General features: G+C 50.6%; 1 protein-coding gene across 2 annotated transcripts in view; it reads left to right on the top strand.

Annotated features, from left to right (window-relative positions):
- Positions 1-7424, top strand: part of HIPK2 (homeodomain interacting protein kinase 2) — a 55851-nt gene extending 48427 nt beyond the window's left edge. The window contains exons 9-15 of one of the 2 annotated variants that reach the window (XM_066590806.1): positions 191-312; positions 453-592; positions 717-893; positions 1592-1876; positions 3564-3808; positions 3891-4045; positions 5236-7424. In XM_066590806.1, coding sequence (XP_066446903.1) covers positions 191-312; positions 453-592; positions 717-893; positions 1592-1876; positions 3564-3808; positions 3891-4045; positions 5236-5676 — 1565 coding nt within the window. In that variant the 3' untranslated portion in view covers positions 5677-7424. Of the gene's footprint in view, positions 1-190; positions 313-449; positions 593-716; positions 894-1591; positions 1877-3563; positions 3809-3890; positions 4046-5235 lie in introns of both variants that reach the window. The other variant, XM_066590805.1, reaches the window with a different exon arrangement.
- The last annotated feature ends 10005 nt before the right edge of the window (positions 7425-17429 follow it).

Raw genomic sequence — 17429 nt, 5'->3', positions numbered from 1 at the left:
TTTCCTGGCTGTGCAGGGAATAGGAGCTGGACTTATTCAGTTAGATGGAGCTGCTCTGTAGCTGTCTTCCTAGCGGGCTTTTAGGACGCAGTTGTGAAGGCCACATCGCACTCCGGCAACATGGCGGCCCATTTATTCCCAGACCGTCTTAAGCTCCCTTTCTAATGTGCTGTTTCTTTTAACCCTTCAGGGCTGCAGACCTCTCCTTCCAAACATGGCGGCTACTCTGTGCGAATGGATAACACGGTGCCTCTGGTAACACAAACCGCCAGCGCTCAAGCTCTGCAGATCCAGCCCGGGCTGCTGACTCAGGTATACGGGGAGAAAAACCACTAGGGCTCATTGTGCAGCTTTAAATGCATGTTGCCATTGCTGCTGTGGCCTCCAAGGGGCGCTGTTACGTCTACATGTGCACAAGAATCGCAAAGTATCACGTCTTATCTCTGCAGCAGGCATGGCCCAGCGGCACCCAGCAGATACTTCTACCCCCGGCCTGGCAGCAACTGGCAGGAGTGGCGGCTCATACATCAGTCCAGCACACTGCAGTCATCCCAGAGAGCATGACGGGCACCCAGCAGCTGGCAGACTGGCGGTGAGCCTTCCTTTGTATATGGCTTGTGCAACAGATTTTCTCCAAATTACTTGAATTCTGTGGACTTTTGCGTAGTATACAATTGTTTATGTATGTATGAGTATGATGTTTGTAACACCTGCAGGAACTCCCACGCCCACGGCGGCCACTATAATCCAATCATGCAGCAACCAGCGCTCCTCGCAGGTCACATGACCTTACCCTCTGCCCAACCTCTGAATGTGGGTGTGGCTCACGTCATGAGACAGCAGCCAACCAGCAGCTCCTCTTCACGCAAAAAGCAGCATCACTCTGCAGTAAGGTAAGAGCAGTGAGCGCAGCTCTGGGGTATAATACAGGATGTAACTCAGGATCAGTACAGGAGAAGTAATGTATGTACACAGTGACTCCACCAGCAGAATAGTCGGTGCAGCTCAGGGGTATAATACAAGATGTAACTCAGGATCAGCACAGGAGAAGTAATGTTATGTACACAGTGACTCCACCAGCAGAATAGTGAGTACAGCTCTGGAGTATAATACAGGATGTAACTCAGGATCAGTACAGGAGAAGTAATGTATGTACACAGTGACTCCACCAGCAGATTAGTGAGTTCAGCTCAGGGGTATAATACAGGATGTAACTCTGGATTGGTGCAGGATAAGTAATGTAGGTACACAGTGACTTCACCAGCAGAATAGTGAGTGCAGCTCTGGAGTATAATACTGGATGTAACTCAGGATCAGTAATGTATGCACACAGTGACACCAGCAGAGCAATGAGCGCAGCTCTGGAGTATAATACACATACATATAGATTTCCTTCATACTGTTATCTCTGAAGTGAGGAGTGGAAACCCCTAGATGCAGCTCCTTGTTATTATTCGGGGGGGTTTAAACGTCTTGCTTCACTTACAATCTGCTATTTATATTATAGATTTGTAAATCTTCTAATCATCTTCTCACTTTTTCACACATTGTCTGTTTTTTTTCTTTCCTAACGCCGGCTCTATCCCTGCAGGAATAACTCCTTCTACGAGGTGTCGTCAAGCCAATCACACAGCTCACCCCAGCGTTCCAAGCGGGTGAAGGAGAACACTCCCCCTCGCTGTAACGCACCCCAGAACTCAGCTGCTTGTGGCCCCTCCATTACCTGCGGCTGGGGAGAAAGTTCTGTAGGTACTTCCTGTGTTGACCATCAGCGGCAAACAATCGTCATCCCCGACACTCCCAGCCCGGCTGTAAGCGTCATCACCATCAGCAGTGACACTGATGAAGAAGAAGAGCAGAAACACGTCGCCCCCAGGTCAGCCCCAACATATTGTCTCCAAACTTAATGTGTCTGTGTTTAAAGAGGAAACCATCAGTCAATATATGCACTTATGCTGTTCTCAATGCATGACCGGAGGGGCAGAGCAAATGACAAAGAACTGAGGAGCGCGTCTCCCTATTGTGCTCTGCCTTCCCGGGTCCTGCATGAGAGACAATGGTTAAGTTTTGCCAGGCCAGAGTTGAGACTAAGGGCTCGTGCCCATGGCCGTGACAGACTCCGCAAGCAGAATATTGCAGCGGAGTCTGTCACAGCGCCCCCTTCCCCCCCCCCCGTACAACGCATGACGCTGTGGGCTCGGCCGCGTATTCACGCGATACTTCCGCTGTACTACAGCGGAAGTATAGTGTGACAGCCGGCTTCCATTGACTGCAATTCTCAGTATTCCCATTGTATTTAGAACATGCCGTGGTTTATTCCACACTGCGGCATTCCGCACTGGACTTCTGCTATAGCATTACATCATACTGCTTTTTTACAGGCAGTCTTTCAAACCACCCTGTGTGGATGGCTTGATAGGCAGTCTGCTAAGGCAGCCCTGGGGCCATTCATTAGGCCCCCGGCTGCCATGACACCTGCACGGCTCCCCCGATCTCACCGCGGGGGGGGGGGGCCGTGCGGGACCCCCGAACAGCGTTCGGGGGATTTAAATGCCGCTGTCAGAACTGACAGCGGCATTTAAAGGGTTAATAGCCGCGAACGGCCGAGCGCGGCTATTGCCCGCGGGTGTCAGCTGTAATAAACAGCTGACGCCCGCGCTGTATGGAGGGAGATAGCGGCGCTACCTCCCTCCATACACGTCCTGCAGCTGCAGGACGTAAAAACACTATGGCCCGGTCGTTAAGGGGTTAAGGCTGCCTGTCCACGGGCGATGATCACAGATCACACTTTGTGAAGCTTTCCTTAAGGTTGCTATGGAAAGCGCAGCGCCGGCGTACACGAGCGGAGAATCATAGCGATTTTCCACTAGCGGGATTTAAATCGCCGCATGCTGCGATTGCCGCAATTCTCTGCAGTGAGCCTGTCAGCGCTTCGCCCTCCTCCCCTGCGGCGGAAAATCGCTAACTATATTCCACCTCGGCCGTGGACAGGGGGCCTTAGGCCGCCTGCAGATGGGCAGAAATTCCGCGGCGGGATTTCCCGCGGAATTTCTGCCCCTGGTAGCTGCCATAGGATTGCGTTAACAAACCTATGCAGACGGCCGCGATTTGGCCGCACGGCAAACAAATGGCGACATGGTCTACCCCACACAGAAACTTCACTCACCGGCCTCCGGCTCCGCTATGCGCATGCGCCGGCAGCCAGCACATGAAAGAGTCGGGGCCGCGGGAGCAGGTGAGTGTCACGCTGCTCTCTGCAGACGCTCAGGTCGGGTTCCGCTGCGAGACTTCTCGCAGCCGGATCCGCCCAGCCGTCTGCAGGCGGCCTTAGGAGAGCACCTAGAAGGTGTGTGAAAACACCTAGGAGGTGAGTGAGGAAACTTATGTCATGCATGCTCCTCTGGTAAAAATATAATTATTTGGGATTTTGTTTTTAATGAGCAAGTTTCCTTTAATTTGTGTCAGAATGAATGACTGAAGGTTTGCTCACAGCGCCCCCTGGAGGTTTTGAAAGGTCTTGTGTTTATTTCACTAACCCCAAATGCTGACTCCTTACCCTGCAGCCTCCCCAAGCAACGCCGAAACGTTATCAGCTGCGTCACGGTGCACGATTCTCCCATCTCCGATTCTTCAAGCAAAACCAGCTCCTATGCTGCCACTCGGCAAAGACGTGTATCCAACGCCACCACCCACGAGACCAAATGCCAGCCGGAGATCTCCTGCCCTACAAACGCTCGCACCATCATTGTACCACCGCTGAAGACCCAACCCAGTGAGGGGCGCCTGGAATGTGAGCGGAGGCAGCCGGGTAAGTCTGGGGTTGAGGGGGATGTTGCTGGTGCTCACCATCGTGTACAAGTCCGTACTAAGCGTATAACTTTTGCCTGCAGATACAACAAGTCACCACTCCTACAAACCCAAATCCTCATCCTCCACAGCAGCTTCCACTACGCATTCCTCCAGCAGCTCTACCACGTCAGCCACGTATCGCCAGCCCAGAGCCGCGGGTCATGCCTTCCAACAGCAGCCGCTCAACCTCAGCCAGGTAAAGGGTGGGCCAGGGGCTGCATACTAGTCGTGAAAAGCATGGCTGTCAGGCACTGGTGGTTTGTGCTGTCCGGGGCCCTGGGGGCCAGTAGTCTGTTGCTCAGGTTCAAGTGTCCAGCGCTTATTTTTGCTGTTTGGTTTCCTGCTGTCCGCTGGTTGCTTTTTGTACCTCGGATCCCTGCAGTGCAAAGGGTTGTTTTTTGTGGTCCAGGCCCCAGTGGTCCATATATATATATTTTTTTTTCCTCCACGGATTTTGCTGTCCACAGGTTGCTTTTTGTTGCCTCAAGTCCCTGCTGTCCGCTGGTTGCTTTTGGGGTTTAGGCCCCTCAGGTCCATATTTTGCTTTTTTTTCATGGGTCTTGTTGTCCACAGCTCATTTATTTGTTGCCTGAGTCTCTGCTGTCTGCTGGTTGGTTTTATGTTGCCTCGGGTCCCTGCTGTCCGCTGGTTGCTTTTTTTGTTGCCTTGGGTCCCTGCTGTCCGCTGGTTGCTTTTTTGTCGCCTTGGGTCCCTGCTGTCCGCTGGTTGCTTTTTTGTCGCCTTGGGTCCCTGCTGTCCGCTGGTTGCTTTTTTGTCGCCTTGGGTCCCTGCTGTCCGCTGGTTGCGTTTTTGTCGCCTTGGGTCCCTGCTGTCCGCTGGTTGCATTTTTGTCGCCTTGGGTCCCTGCTGTCCGCTGGTTGCGTTTTTGTCGCCTTGGGTCCCTGCTGTCCGCTGGTTGCTTTTTTGTCGCCTTGGGTCCCTGCTGTCCGCTGGTTGCTTTTTTGTCGCCTTGGGTCCCTGCTGTCCGCTGGTTGCATTTTTGTCGCCTTGGGTCCCTGCTGTCCGCTGGTTGCTTTTTTGTCGCCTTGGGTCCCTGCTGTCCGCTGGTTGCATTTTTGTCGCCTTGGGTCCCTGCTGTCCGCTGGTTGCGTTTTTGTCGCCTTGGGTCCCTGCTGTCCGCTGGTTGCGTTTTTGTCGCCTTGGGTCCCTGCTGTCCGCTGGTTGCGTTTTTGTTGCCTCGGGTCCCCGCTGTCCTGTTCATAGGTTGCTTTTTGTTAGCCCGGTTCCTGCAGCCGATTGTTTTTGATTTAGGTCTTATTGGTCCATTTAATTGTGACTTTCATACTTCTTGTGGGTCTCGTCTACACACTGTGGATGGTCACATCAGATAATGGATGTCTCTCTCTCTCATATTTTCCTTCGCAGGTCTCTCACCACATTAGCACAGAACGATCTGGAAGCCACCGGAGGCAGCAGGCGTATATAACCCCCACCCTAGCTCAAGCTCCATACTCCTTCCCCCACAACAGTCCCAGCCACGGGGCGGTCCACCCTCACTTGGCGGCTACAGCCCACCTCCCCAGCCAGCCACATCTGTACACCTACACCGCACCAGCTGCTTTGGGCTCTACCGGCACTGTGGCTCACCTAGTGGCATCTCAAGGATCTGCACGCCACACCGCGTACCCTGCCAGCATTGTCCCTGTGAGCCTGGCACCCCGGTTACTTCCATCTCCAAGTCTTCACCACAGTCAATACCAAGCGCAGTTCGCCCATCAGACTTATATCCCGGCATCTCCCTCCTCTACGGTCTACACTGGATACCCCCTGAGTCCACCAAAAGTGAATCAGTACCCCTACATCTAGATCTTGGTGGAGGAGATGGGACTGAAGGAAGGCACAGACTATTAGAAAGGTGGAGGCACCCGCTGGCAAATTTTACACTTTAAGGTTAAAGTCGACTAACATTTCTTCCTCTTCATTTGTGGACATCTGGCGTGATGATGCCATCCCGACAGGAGGAGAGGGGGCACCATACAGGCAGAGAACTGCACCTCTGGGCACCTCGGACCCCTGAACTCTCCCACCATCCATGGGGTTTGGACCTTGCCTACAACAGAGAGGTCTTTTCTCTCTCCCCTGGACTGTTGGGGAGGGCAGACGTTGCCGGCGGCGCGCCTGGAGAAGTTGTATTTATTGATCTTAGACTTATCAGATCCTTGCCAGGATCCGGTTGCCGTAGAGACCTAGAAGCTTATAAAGAGTCTATAGAGTTAGGGTTCTCGAACGTTCTGTGACTCTCTAGTTTTTAATTTTCAGTTTTACTTTCAATATCGGCAGAGCGGTTGAGGTGTATTCACACTCTGCACCAAAGGGAGACTCCACTTAGTTTTGTTTTTATTTCTCCTCCCCCCCACCCTACACTCCTCCCCCTGTTTTTATAATAAAGGGGGAGGGGGTCACTCTGGATACCTCTGATACAACATTTTTGCACCGCTTTTTAGTTTTACAACCCCTCCCCCTTAGGTGGTGTTTGTGATACCATTTTAGAAAGGTTGCCATTTTTAACATTTTACGGAAGGACGGCGGTTGCAATTTCTAAAAATACCAAAAAAAAAATTTAAAAAAAAGAAAATAAGGAAAAAAAATTGGACAAGGATAATAATTATTAAAGGGGCAAAAAAAAGGTTTAACTTTGTGAAGAGGGTTCCAGGATGTCGTGAAGGGGCGCGAGCAGGGACGACCGTGGCTACGTAGAGCAAGAAGCCGGCAAGTAAAGACCATGTCTACCAAGAGGAATGATGGGAAACCGCATGAAAATGATCAGAAGGACTTGAAAAGGACACCGCTGCTAATCTCTTTCTATTCCAAGTCACTTTAATGTCTTTCAGAATGGGACAGCTCCTCCCCCTGCGCTGCGTTGGAGCACAGCCTGACGCATTCGGTTTTCTACGCCCTCTCCGATACATCTATGAATATATATATATACAATTTGTTTTTACTTTCAGGTTGCACAATAGAACTCGAACTTTTAACTTTTTTTTTTTGTTTGTTTGGTTTTTTTCCGTAGTCCGAGACACTAAACGTAAAATTACCGGCATGTGACGTTGTGCGTGTATGTACGCGCTTCCCGCCATTTTATGTCCTCCGCTCCTAGTGCCTTACAAACTGCTGAACATGTCTGGTCCTCGTCGTTTCTCTAACATCATTGCCCCCCCCCCCCCCCCCCTTCCCGTTAGGTCGGTTGTTGGTCAGTCACCCCTCCCCCACCCATGTTGCCGAACAGACCCTCCCTCTTTTGTGTGTGTCCGCCCGAGGTCAGTCCAGTATTAGTCGCAACTGTGCGAAAGACTAAAAACCTGTAATAATCACCGTTCGTATGGCTTTCTGTTTTAACCCCTTAGCGGCAGGGTGAAGGGTCATCCAGCTCGTCACTGGTTTTTATTTTTTATTTTATTTTATTTTTGCTTGTTTTTTAAGGTTTTTAGAAATGAAAGTAATCCCAAGTGTCGGCACATCATGATACAGAGGAGCATCTACGTGAGTGAGATTAATCCCTTCAGTGATGAGGAGGTTAAAATAAAAGGGAATAAAAAGACTTGTAATTTGTGAAATTTGTCCTCAGATTTATTTTGTAAAAAATGTTACTAGCAATGTTCAAGCCGCAGCTGAAGATAAATGTTTGCATCAATCGGGACAGATGTGATAAATGTCATGTAGCAGTATAGGGGGAGGGGGGGGGGGGGGGGGAGAGAGGGGTGCTCTGGGGACAATGATGTGACTGGATGGGGGAGGGGGGTCTGTGGGGGTTGATTATGTCACTGGATTTGGGAAGGGGGTCTGTGGGGTCAATGATGTCACTGGATGCGGGAGGTGGTTCACCAAGAAATAAGACTCATTGAGTTACTAGACGGTTGGGTTTACACGCGACGGACTTGCTGTGGAATTTCCATGCGGATCGTTCGCTCGGAAATTCCACACGCGGCTCCTAATCCCGGGCTAAGCCAGCAAAGTGGATGAGATATTGCAAAAATCTCGTCCACAAGCTGCAGCCAATCCGTTGTGGACAAACGGTGCGGAAACTGCCATGCAGCAGGGAAATCAAATACGCAGCATGTCACTTCTTTTTTTTTTTTTTTTTTTTCTCCGCAGCAGCCTCTTTCCTGTCTATAGGGAGAGATGGCCACAGTGGAAATGCAGGCGGCCGCTGCCCCAAAACCCGCAGCTTCGGATTTCCAGTTGAATTTTCAGTGTGGCCAATCCACAAGAATTTTGCTGGAAATTCGTCCTGTGTGAACCTCAGCCTAAGATCTCCAGGTTTTAAAGCCGGGAAGTCAACCTGGAAGAGCCTTTCACAGGGTGATGGGCCTGGCTAACCAAAAGTTTGCGCCCTCATGTTCTCTGGTATCGTTGGGTTGGCAGTATTTACTACACCAAAGTGTTACTGGCAGTCCTACATCTGTTATAGAAATTTTCACCATGTGAAACTACAACCCCCAACGTAGCCTTAACAATGGGGCAAGGCAGGAGATCGGCGGACGGGTGTCTTCTGGAAAAAAATAGGTGACATGACCGGTTTGCCCAAAGGTGATGTCTAAGACAAAAGAAGAAATCAGGCAAATAATAAATAAGAGACTTGAGGCCTTGTTTATGAAAAGTATCAGACATGGTCATCCTTAACAACCAATCACAGCGCAGCTTTCAATTTACCATAGCAGTTTAAAAAATGAAAGCTGAGCGATGATTGGTTGCTAGAGAAAACGAGGGCATACTGTCAGACAGTTTTGATAAATGAGGTCCATTATTCACTATCTCACCCATCATCTCCACTCCAGAACCTAATGCCGTCACAGATATGATTCTAAAATGTAACTTTAAGGCTGCCTTCCCACGAGCGTTGCGGTATCTCGCGGCGAATCTCTGCCGTGGGAGCTGCTGCCCGGGAGCAGGAGCCGGCAGACGGATCTCCGCTGTCAGCCTGATAGCAGAGAATCGCGGCAATTCGCAGCATGCTGCGAACTGCCGGACACGGGCGGAGAGTCCCAATGATTCTCCGCTCATGGACAGGAGGCCGGCACTTTCCATACCAACCCTATGGAAAGCTTCAGATAGTGTGATTCGCCGGCGATTTACCGCTGGCGGAATCACGCCCGTGGACAGAAGCCCTTATTCTCGATGTTTAAAAATAGGAAGGCTAAAAGACAAGCAAACAAATGTATGGCTGTATCTATAAACCACCCTTGGATACCCTTAAATACATATATTACATATATTAAAGGGTATCCAAGGGTGGTTTATAGATTCAGCCATACATTTGTTTGTTTGTTTGTCTTTATCCTTCCTATTTTTAAACATAGCGAATAAAAGTTACATTTTAGAATCATATCTGTGAAGGCATTTGGTAACTCTATGGCTGGGTTCACACAGGGCGGATTTGCTGCGGTTTTGCAGCGGTTTTTCCGTTGCGGTTTTGCCGTAGAAGAAATGCTTCTGCGGCAAAACCGCTTCAAAGGTTCATTTTGGCTTGCGGATTTTCCCGCAAGAAAATCCGCAAGCGTCTTTTTTCGCAGTGTTTTTTTACTTTTTGCCGTGTATTTTGGTGCGGTTTTGGCTGCGTCCATAGAGGTCTATGGACAAAAAAGTGCTGCGGAAAAGACAGAAGAATGGACATGCTGCATCTTTGAAAACTGCGCCGCAGTTGCATTTCCGCATTACGGCTGTGTGGAAAAATCCGCCCTGTGAGAACAGCTTTTTTTGCAAAACTCATTTGTGCTGCATTGCACTGCAAACGCAGCGGCTTTGCCGCAGTGCGGATATGCAACGGCATTCCGCGGCAAAACCGCAGCAAATCTGCCCTGTGTGAACCCAGGTTACTTGATACTTCTGTCACGGTGAAAAATATATCCACTCTAGAACCTAAAATGAAATCCGATTCAAAGGTAGAAAGATGGGCGGGGCTATGACTACCTCTCAGACATTCTGTACAGGCTGGTTGTCAGCAATAATAGATAGGGGAAGGGCTGTGACTACCTCTCAGACATGATACACGGCCTGCTTTTCAGCAGTAATACATGGGGCGGAACTCTGACTACTTCTCAAACAGGATACACAGGCTGGTTGTCAGCAGTAATAGATGAGGGGGGGGGAGTCTGACTACCTCTCAAACAATGATATACAGGCTGGTTGTCAGTAATATATGGGAGCGGGGCTGTGACTACCTCTCAGACGGATCCACTTATTTCAGTTTGATTTCAGCTTCTCCCGCAAAACCGCAGCAGAGAGAAGCCCTGAACTGAGCCCTACTGCTGGTGTTATAGCAGCTGTGTGGATCTCATGTCTGACCCCGTGGAATTATATCAGTGATGTAATCACCAGTGGGCAAGGCAGTGACTACCTCTCAGGCACATAAAATGCACATTAAAAATGTTTAAGAAGTGGGTTAAAACTGCCACGTGAAAGCACAGAGTACTAGTGTATCTTGACGCCACCAGGAAGCTAGGGGTTTGACAGGGCTTCCATGCAGGAATGCCCCTCTCACACCCCTAGCTCTGGATTGGCTAAATGCAAGCAGGTCCTAGGAGCCGTGTGTGCCCAGCTCCTGACAGAGTGCTCGGCTCATGACACTGTGTCCGCTAACCCCTGCTCCTGACAATGCGCTCTCGGCCCGCCACGCCCTGACACTGCGCTCCTGGCCTCCCCCTGGTCATGGCACTGTGCTCCCGTTTCCTCCCACGCCCTCAAAGCTCCCCTCTCTGCTCTCGTCGCTCCCTGCTGGTCTCACCCCGCAGAACAGCGCTGCCACATTTAGGCGATCATCACACTGCGCTGCCGGCTCCCCCCCACGCTGTGCTTTCCGCTCTGCTCACCATTGCTGGGCTCCCCACTCTGTTCACCACGGCTGACCCTCGCTCACAACTGGAGTCCAACGGCTGCCACCTTCCCACTACTACAAGGGAGCCTCGTCCATGAGCTTCTGCACTGCAGGGAGGCCACTACAGGACCTGTGAGCCCAATGACAGGAACACAGACGGCCAGCCAATGACGGACAGGGGGCATCAACCCCCTGTCAAACACACTGTATCTTGCCTCCACCACTACTTCTGGTGGCGTCAACATACAACAGTACCGAAAGCACAGACCTCCTGAAGTAGATGTTTAATAAACCTACCTAGACTGTGACTTCCTGCTGCCCTTGTGCTCCTTTACAGCAGCCAATCTGAACAAGCAGAGATGTAGTATAAAGCAAGGGGAAAGGAGTGTCGCAGGTTCTCATACGACAGGCAGTGCTCTACCCTGCTGGTGGCTGTTTATGCAATGAGCTCCCCCTTGTGATGGCTGTATGTATCTGTATGCAATGAGCTCATCCTAGTGGTGGCTGCATGCATCTGTGTGCAAAGAGCTCCCACTAGCGGAGGCTATGTATAGGTCTGTTTCCAGCGAGTTCCCCCTAGTGCTGGTTGTATGTATCTGTATGCAATGAGCTCCCCCTAGTGGAAGCTATGTATAAGTCTGTTTACAGTGAGCTCCTCCTAGTGGTGGCTGTATATATGTGTATGCAATGAGCTCCTCCTAGTGGTGGCTGTATATATGTGTATGCAATGAGCTCCTCCTAGTGGTGGCTGTATATATGTGTATGCAATGAGCTCCTCCTAGTGGTGGCTGTATATCTCTGTATGCAATGAGCTCCTCCTAGAGGTGTCTGTATGTATTTGTGCTCAAAGAGATCCCCCTAACGGAGGCTATGTATATGTCTGTATACAGTGACTTCCCCCCTAGAAGGGGCTGTTTATGTCTGTATGCAATGAGCCTCCCCTAGTGGTGGCTGTATATATCTGGATGTAGTGAATTCTACCTACTGGTAGCTGTATGTGTGTGTCTGTATGCAGTAAGCCCCCCCCCCCCCCCCCCCCCCTAGTTAATTTTCACCCCCTCATCTCCCCTCCCCACTGCTGTCACTCCTCCTGCCGCTTGGATTTATCTGCTCCCTGCTTGGGACAACTTATGTCCTCCGGTGAGCTCACCTCGCCGCTGCTGCCACTGGCGCTTGCAGTTATCAGCTCTCTGCTCCAGCGCTGTCCGTAGTGACTCTCCCCGCCGGGCTGCCATCAGAGCTGCAATATGTCTAGCGCGTTCAGGCTCCCCTCCTGTTACCTATCACTGTCCCCGGCGCTGTGTCTTCTCCCCTCTCTGCTCCGCCTCTGTCCAGTCCCGCTGTCATTCTCCGTGCCGAACTCGCATCAGCGCTGCCAAATCTTGCAGTGCTGATGCCAGGCCGCCGGGGACACTCACAATGGACAGCGCAAGAGCGCGGAGCCAATAACTCCAAGTTGCAGGGACAGTGACAGCAGCGGGTAGGTGAGATTATCGTGGGAGAGTGCTTGCCCGGAGTGGATAGCAGATCCAAGCAGCAGGGACACTGACACCAGCGAGGAAGTGAGTTTACCGGTGGAGAGTGCTTGTCCGGAGCGGGGAGCAGATAAATCCAAGCGGCATGGACAGTGACAGCAGGGGCTAGGTGAGATGGCGGGTGGGGGCGACAAATTACCTGGGAGTCAGGGACCAATAGCCAGCTGTGGGCATTCCATGTCACTCCAGCAGCACAACCCCTTGTCTCCACCCACTGTTTTGGTGGAGACAAGATACAACAGTACCTGTTTGCAGTGAGCTCCCTCTAGTGCTGGCTGCAGGCAGTAGCATGTCAACAGGCCTCTCTCTAGCAAAGCCAGACTCCTACTCTACACTGATTAGGGTAAATACAGGGAAACAGCTATCTGTAGATGGGGTGTGGCTTTGCTTTTAATTCCCAGTCATTGATACAAGGCTTGAATAAAGAGAGTCTGCCTTTGGCATGAAGGAAAGCTGCCTTCCAATAGGTGGCACTGTGTAGGTATTATTCCATCTTTCTTATTTGAATATGATAATTCAAGGACTTTGGAACTCTGTATTAGGCTGGATTCAGAGGAATGTATATCAGCTGGGTTTTCACGCCCAGCCGATATACGGCTCTCTCTGTAGGGGGGAGGCTGGAAGAGCCAGGAGCAGTGCTCTGAGCTCCCGCCCCCTCTCCGCCCCTCTGCACTATTTGCAATAAGGAGAGGCGAGACGAGGGCAGGGCTAATTCCGGGAACTTAGCCCCGCCCCTGTCCCGCCTCCTTTCACTGCAATTAGTGCAGAGGGACGGAGAGGGGGCGGGAGCTCAGTTCCTGCTCCTGGCTCTTATATCCTCCCTCCCCCCTGCAGATGAGGACACAGTATATCGGCTCGGCGTGGATACCGAGCCGATATACGGTCGTCTGAAGCCACCCTTCAGAGAACTGAGGCCATAACAATGATGTCATAACGATCAGTGCAGAATGTTGGACCCGCACCACCTTGGTGTGAACAAGCACTCGAGCTCTATGTTGCTAGACCCCACAGCAGTAGATCTGGTGCTGTAGGTCGTGGGCAGCTGCTCATTTTGGGTGTGTTCACGTCACTATTTTTGCACCAGGCTTGTGTGAGTTCGCCTGGAGCTTCCATTTAATTAACTCCTGTGATCACCTAATTAGATCTGTAATCACAGTGTATTATAAGCTTATACCAGCAGAGGGAGCCATGTGCCCAGCCATCCATCAGCCCGCATAGAACAGTTCACTGTGTATATAATATGTCTATTTCTATATGTTCCCAATAATATATGGGATAGCGTATCCCGACCCCGCAGCCACCGTTCGCCCGTGCTCTGCGCAGGTTATTCGGTCGTCTTCCCTTTGCTCGGTAGCATCCTCCACATTCAGGAACGGTTTCCTTCTCTGGACGTGATTGGAATTTTAATGTTCCCTTTGAGTGAGCAGAACAATCATTCTGCAGCTCGTTCATCATCTGTTACCGGCAGAGACCGCAGATTAGCGCAGCCGCCGGAGGACAGAGGTGTGTTCTGCTGCTGTGGTTAAATTCGGGGATTGTCTACACTGAAACATTGTAACAAACCCTTAACTGCAGCAAGAGATTGCCGATGTAACAAACCTTCAGCTGTGACAGATGATTATCTCTATTGTAACAAACCCTCAACTGTGACAGATGATTGTACCAAAGCCTCAACTGAGTTGGGATTACTTATACTGATACACTGTACTAAATCTTGTGTTAGAAGCCTACTTATATTGATGCATTTTAACAACCCCCCACCCAGCTAAATTAGAGGAATACCTACATTGTATGTATCGGAAGATCTGCACTGATACACTGTAACAAACCCTCAGCTGTATTAGAGGATGAACTATATACCGTGTTTCCCCAAAAATAAGACCCTGTCTTATATTAATTGTTGCCCAAAAATAGGTGCTAGGTCTTATTATACTTACATAGCAGGCTCAGTTCAGGTCCCTCCTGCTGCTCTCTGGAGTTCTGATGCGCTGAGTCACGCCACTGATTGGCCAATTTATAAATCCTGCCTCCACAACATGATGGCTGTGATTAGTTCTCTACTCAGCGAATCAATGCAGCGCTCAATAAACCAATCACAACCATCGCATTGGTTCATCGAGCGCTGCATTGATTGGTTGAGCAGCACTCAAGAACCAAATCAGAGCTATTGCTTCCCGTAACCAGGTAGTGATCTTTTGTGGGTGGCCGAGGACTGTAATAAGAAGTGCGTCGGAGCTCTGGAGAGCAGCAGAAGGGACCTGGACCCAGCTTTCCTGGTAATGTATTTCTTTTTTGATGTAATGCAGATAGGTCTTATTTTCGGGGTAGGGCTTATATTTTAAGCCTAGAAAATCCTGAAAAATCAGGGTAGGGCTTATTTTCAGGGTACGTCTTATTTTTAGGGAAACAGGGTAGGTACATTGTAACAAACCCTTAGCTGTGTCAAAGGATAACCTATGCTGATACACTGTACCGCATCCTCACGTGTGTCAGAGATTTACCTATGCTGATACATTTTAACAAACCTCAAAGGATTAGCTAAACTGATACTTTATAACAAACCCTCAGCTATCTTAGAAGGTTGCCTACAGTATAGCAAAGCCTCAACTCTGTGAGAGGTTTACCTCAACTGATCCATTGTAACACCCTCAGCACAAATCGACCATGAAGTGTTTTCTGCCTCTCGGAGTGAGCAGTGAAATCTTTGCGTTCAATGACAGCAAGCGGAGCTCTTCACACAAAATCTATTTGAAAATTGACAATGTTTGGCTGCTGTTGCTGCTCCCAGCCCCACAGTTGTTGCTCAGTTGCAATCTTGCCCTGCCATGAACGGTTTGTAGTCTGTAACCCTAGAGACACATTGGTCTGCGGAGGAGCTGCGGACGCAGAACGGCGGGAGGTGAGAGGAGCTGCAGACTCGTTTCATTGTTACTATTGCTGCACAGACACAATAACAAAGCTGTGAAATCATTAGTGGGAGCATGTCAGTGAATGGAAACATTCTGTATATCCAAACCTAGTCTTGCTCACACGAGCCACACACCTGTGTACGGGATGTTTCCATTCACTGACAGGTTCCCTGGGGTGACTTCTGGGTGAAGCTGAATGACACGGCTCTCACATTGCTCATTAATATTTCAGGCTCGGCCGGCCGTGGTAATATAATATAACGGTATAATGAAACATTAGCAGGGCGGCTGACGTGCAGTTTATCGTGCAGTGCGGGAGGGGCGCATCATCCAACTCTGCAGCTTCATACCTACGAGAAAAATATTGACCTCTCTCATATTTGTACAAATGGCGCAAGGAAGCTGTCAAAAGTGGCACTCAAAATGCACACCGCCATCCTCCCGAAATCCGGAGAGCACAGATGGCATTGAATCACAGGCAGCTATGCTCTTAAAGGGGCAGTCCCAGGATATGCCACAAGTCTGTACAGCATGGAGATACCGTGTGTACTCAGCCCCTCTGTATATTACCTATGACGGGATGATCCGGTGTCCCAGGCCTCTGTATAATGTTCTGCAAGGAGGGTCCCGAGTGTTCTTGGTCCCTGTTTAGAATTTACGCAGTGGAGGGGGAGGAGGGGGGGGGGTGTCCCGTGTGTTTTTAGCACGTATGTATCGTGTGGCGAGGGCATCCAGTGTGTCCTTGGATCCTCTGTATACTCTACAGTGAGAAGTTCCCATGTATCCTTGGCCACGCTGTATAATTTACGGTGGTGGGATCTGATGTGTCCTCAGCTACCAATATATAATGTATGGCTGGGAATTCTGTGTGTCTTTAGCTCCTATGTATAACATTCCGGGGAGATCCCGTGTGTCCATGGCCCCTCTCTGTATAATACACAGTGGACATCCCAGCACCTTTGTATAATGTACAGCAAGGAGATCTTGCGTCTGCCCTCTCCCTGTATAATGTACAGCAGGGGATGCTGTGTGTCCTCTGCTCCTATCTGTATAATGTACGATGGGGAATCCCACGTGTCCTCGGCCCCGTACAGCGGCACGATCTAATGTGTCCTCAGACTCTCTCTATATAATCTATAGCGGGAGATCCTGTGTCTGCTTGGCCCCTCTGTATAATATACAGCCGAAGAATCCCATTTGTCCTCAGCCCATCTCTATTTAATGTATGGCGGGAGGATCCTAGATGTCCTTGGCCCCTCTATATAATGTACGGTTGGGAATCCCATGTGTCTTCGGCCCCTCTGTATGATGTATGGTGGGGCATCTATCCCGTGTGTCCTCAGCCCCTGGGTATGGTGCGGTAAAGACATCGTCTATGTTCTTGGCCTCCCTGTATAACGTACGTCGGGGGGATGCTTTGTGTCCTCGGGCCATTTCTATATAACATACGGCGGGGAATCCTGTGTGTCCCTGGTCCTGTATAATGTATGGCGGGGGATCCTGTGTGTCCCTGGTCCTTCTGTATAAGGCACGGCGGGGGATCCTGCGTGCCCTCGGTTCTTCTGTATAATGTACAGTGGGGGAATTCTGTGTGTCCTCGGTCCTTCTGTATAATGTACGGCGGGGGATCCTGAGTGTCCTCAGTCCTTCTGTATAATGTACGGCGGGGAATCCTGAGTGTCCTCAGTCCTTCTGTGTAATGTACGGCGGGGGATCCCGCATGTTCTTGGTCCTTCTGTGTAATGTACGGCGGGGGATCCCGCATGTTCTTGGTCCTTCTGTGTAATGTACGGCGGGGGATCCCGCATGTCCTTGGTCCTTCTGTGTAATGTAAGGCGGGGGATCCCGTGTGTCCTCGGGCCTTCTGTATAATGTACAGTGGGGGGGAACCTGTGTGTCCTTGGTTCTTCTGTATAATCTACGGCGGGGGATACCGTGTGTCCTTGGTCCTTCTGTTTAATGTACAGTGGCGGATCCCGTGTGTCCTTGGCCCTATTGCATAATGTACGGCAGGGGGGTCATGTGTGTCCTCGGTCCTTCTGTATAATGTATATTGGGGGACCTGTTAATCTTCAGCCCCTGTACATGTATGTTGGTGGTCTTCTGTGCCCTCAGAGCCCTGTCCCCTCCTGCCGCTGTCCTTCTCGTCTTGGCCGCTAGGTGTCTCCCGTCCTCCTCAAGGAGCTGTCGTTCCTGTCTTGGCCGCAAGGTGTCTCTCTCGCGCCCCGCTTTGTCTCCTCCCGCTGCTGCAGTGCCGCAGCCGGCCGCTAGGCGCCCCCTCTCACCCCCGGGGACCGAGCGGCG

This window comes from Eleutherodactylus coqui, chromosome 2 (genome assembly GCF_035609145.1).
Source record: "Eleutherodactylus coqui strain aEleCoq1 chromosome 2, aEleCoq1.hap1, whole genome shotgun sequence".
Lineage (NCBI taxonomy): Eukaryota > Metazoa > Chordata > Amphibia > Anura > Eleutherodactylidae > Eleutherodactylus > Eleutherodactylus coqui.
This window is presented reverse-complemented; position numbering and strand designations above follow the sequence as displayed.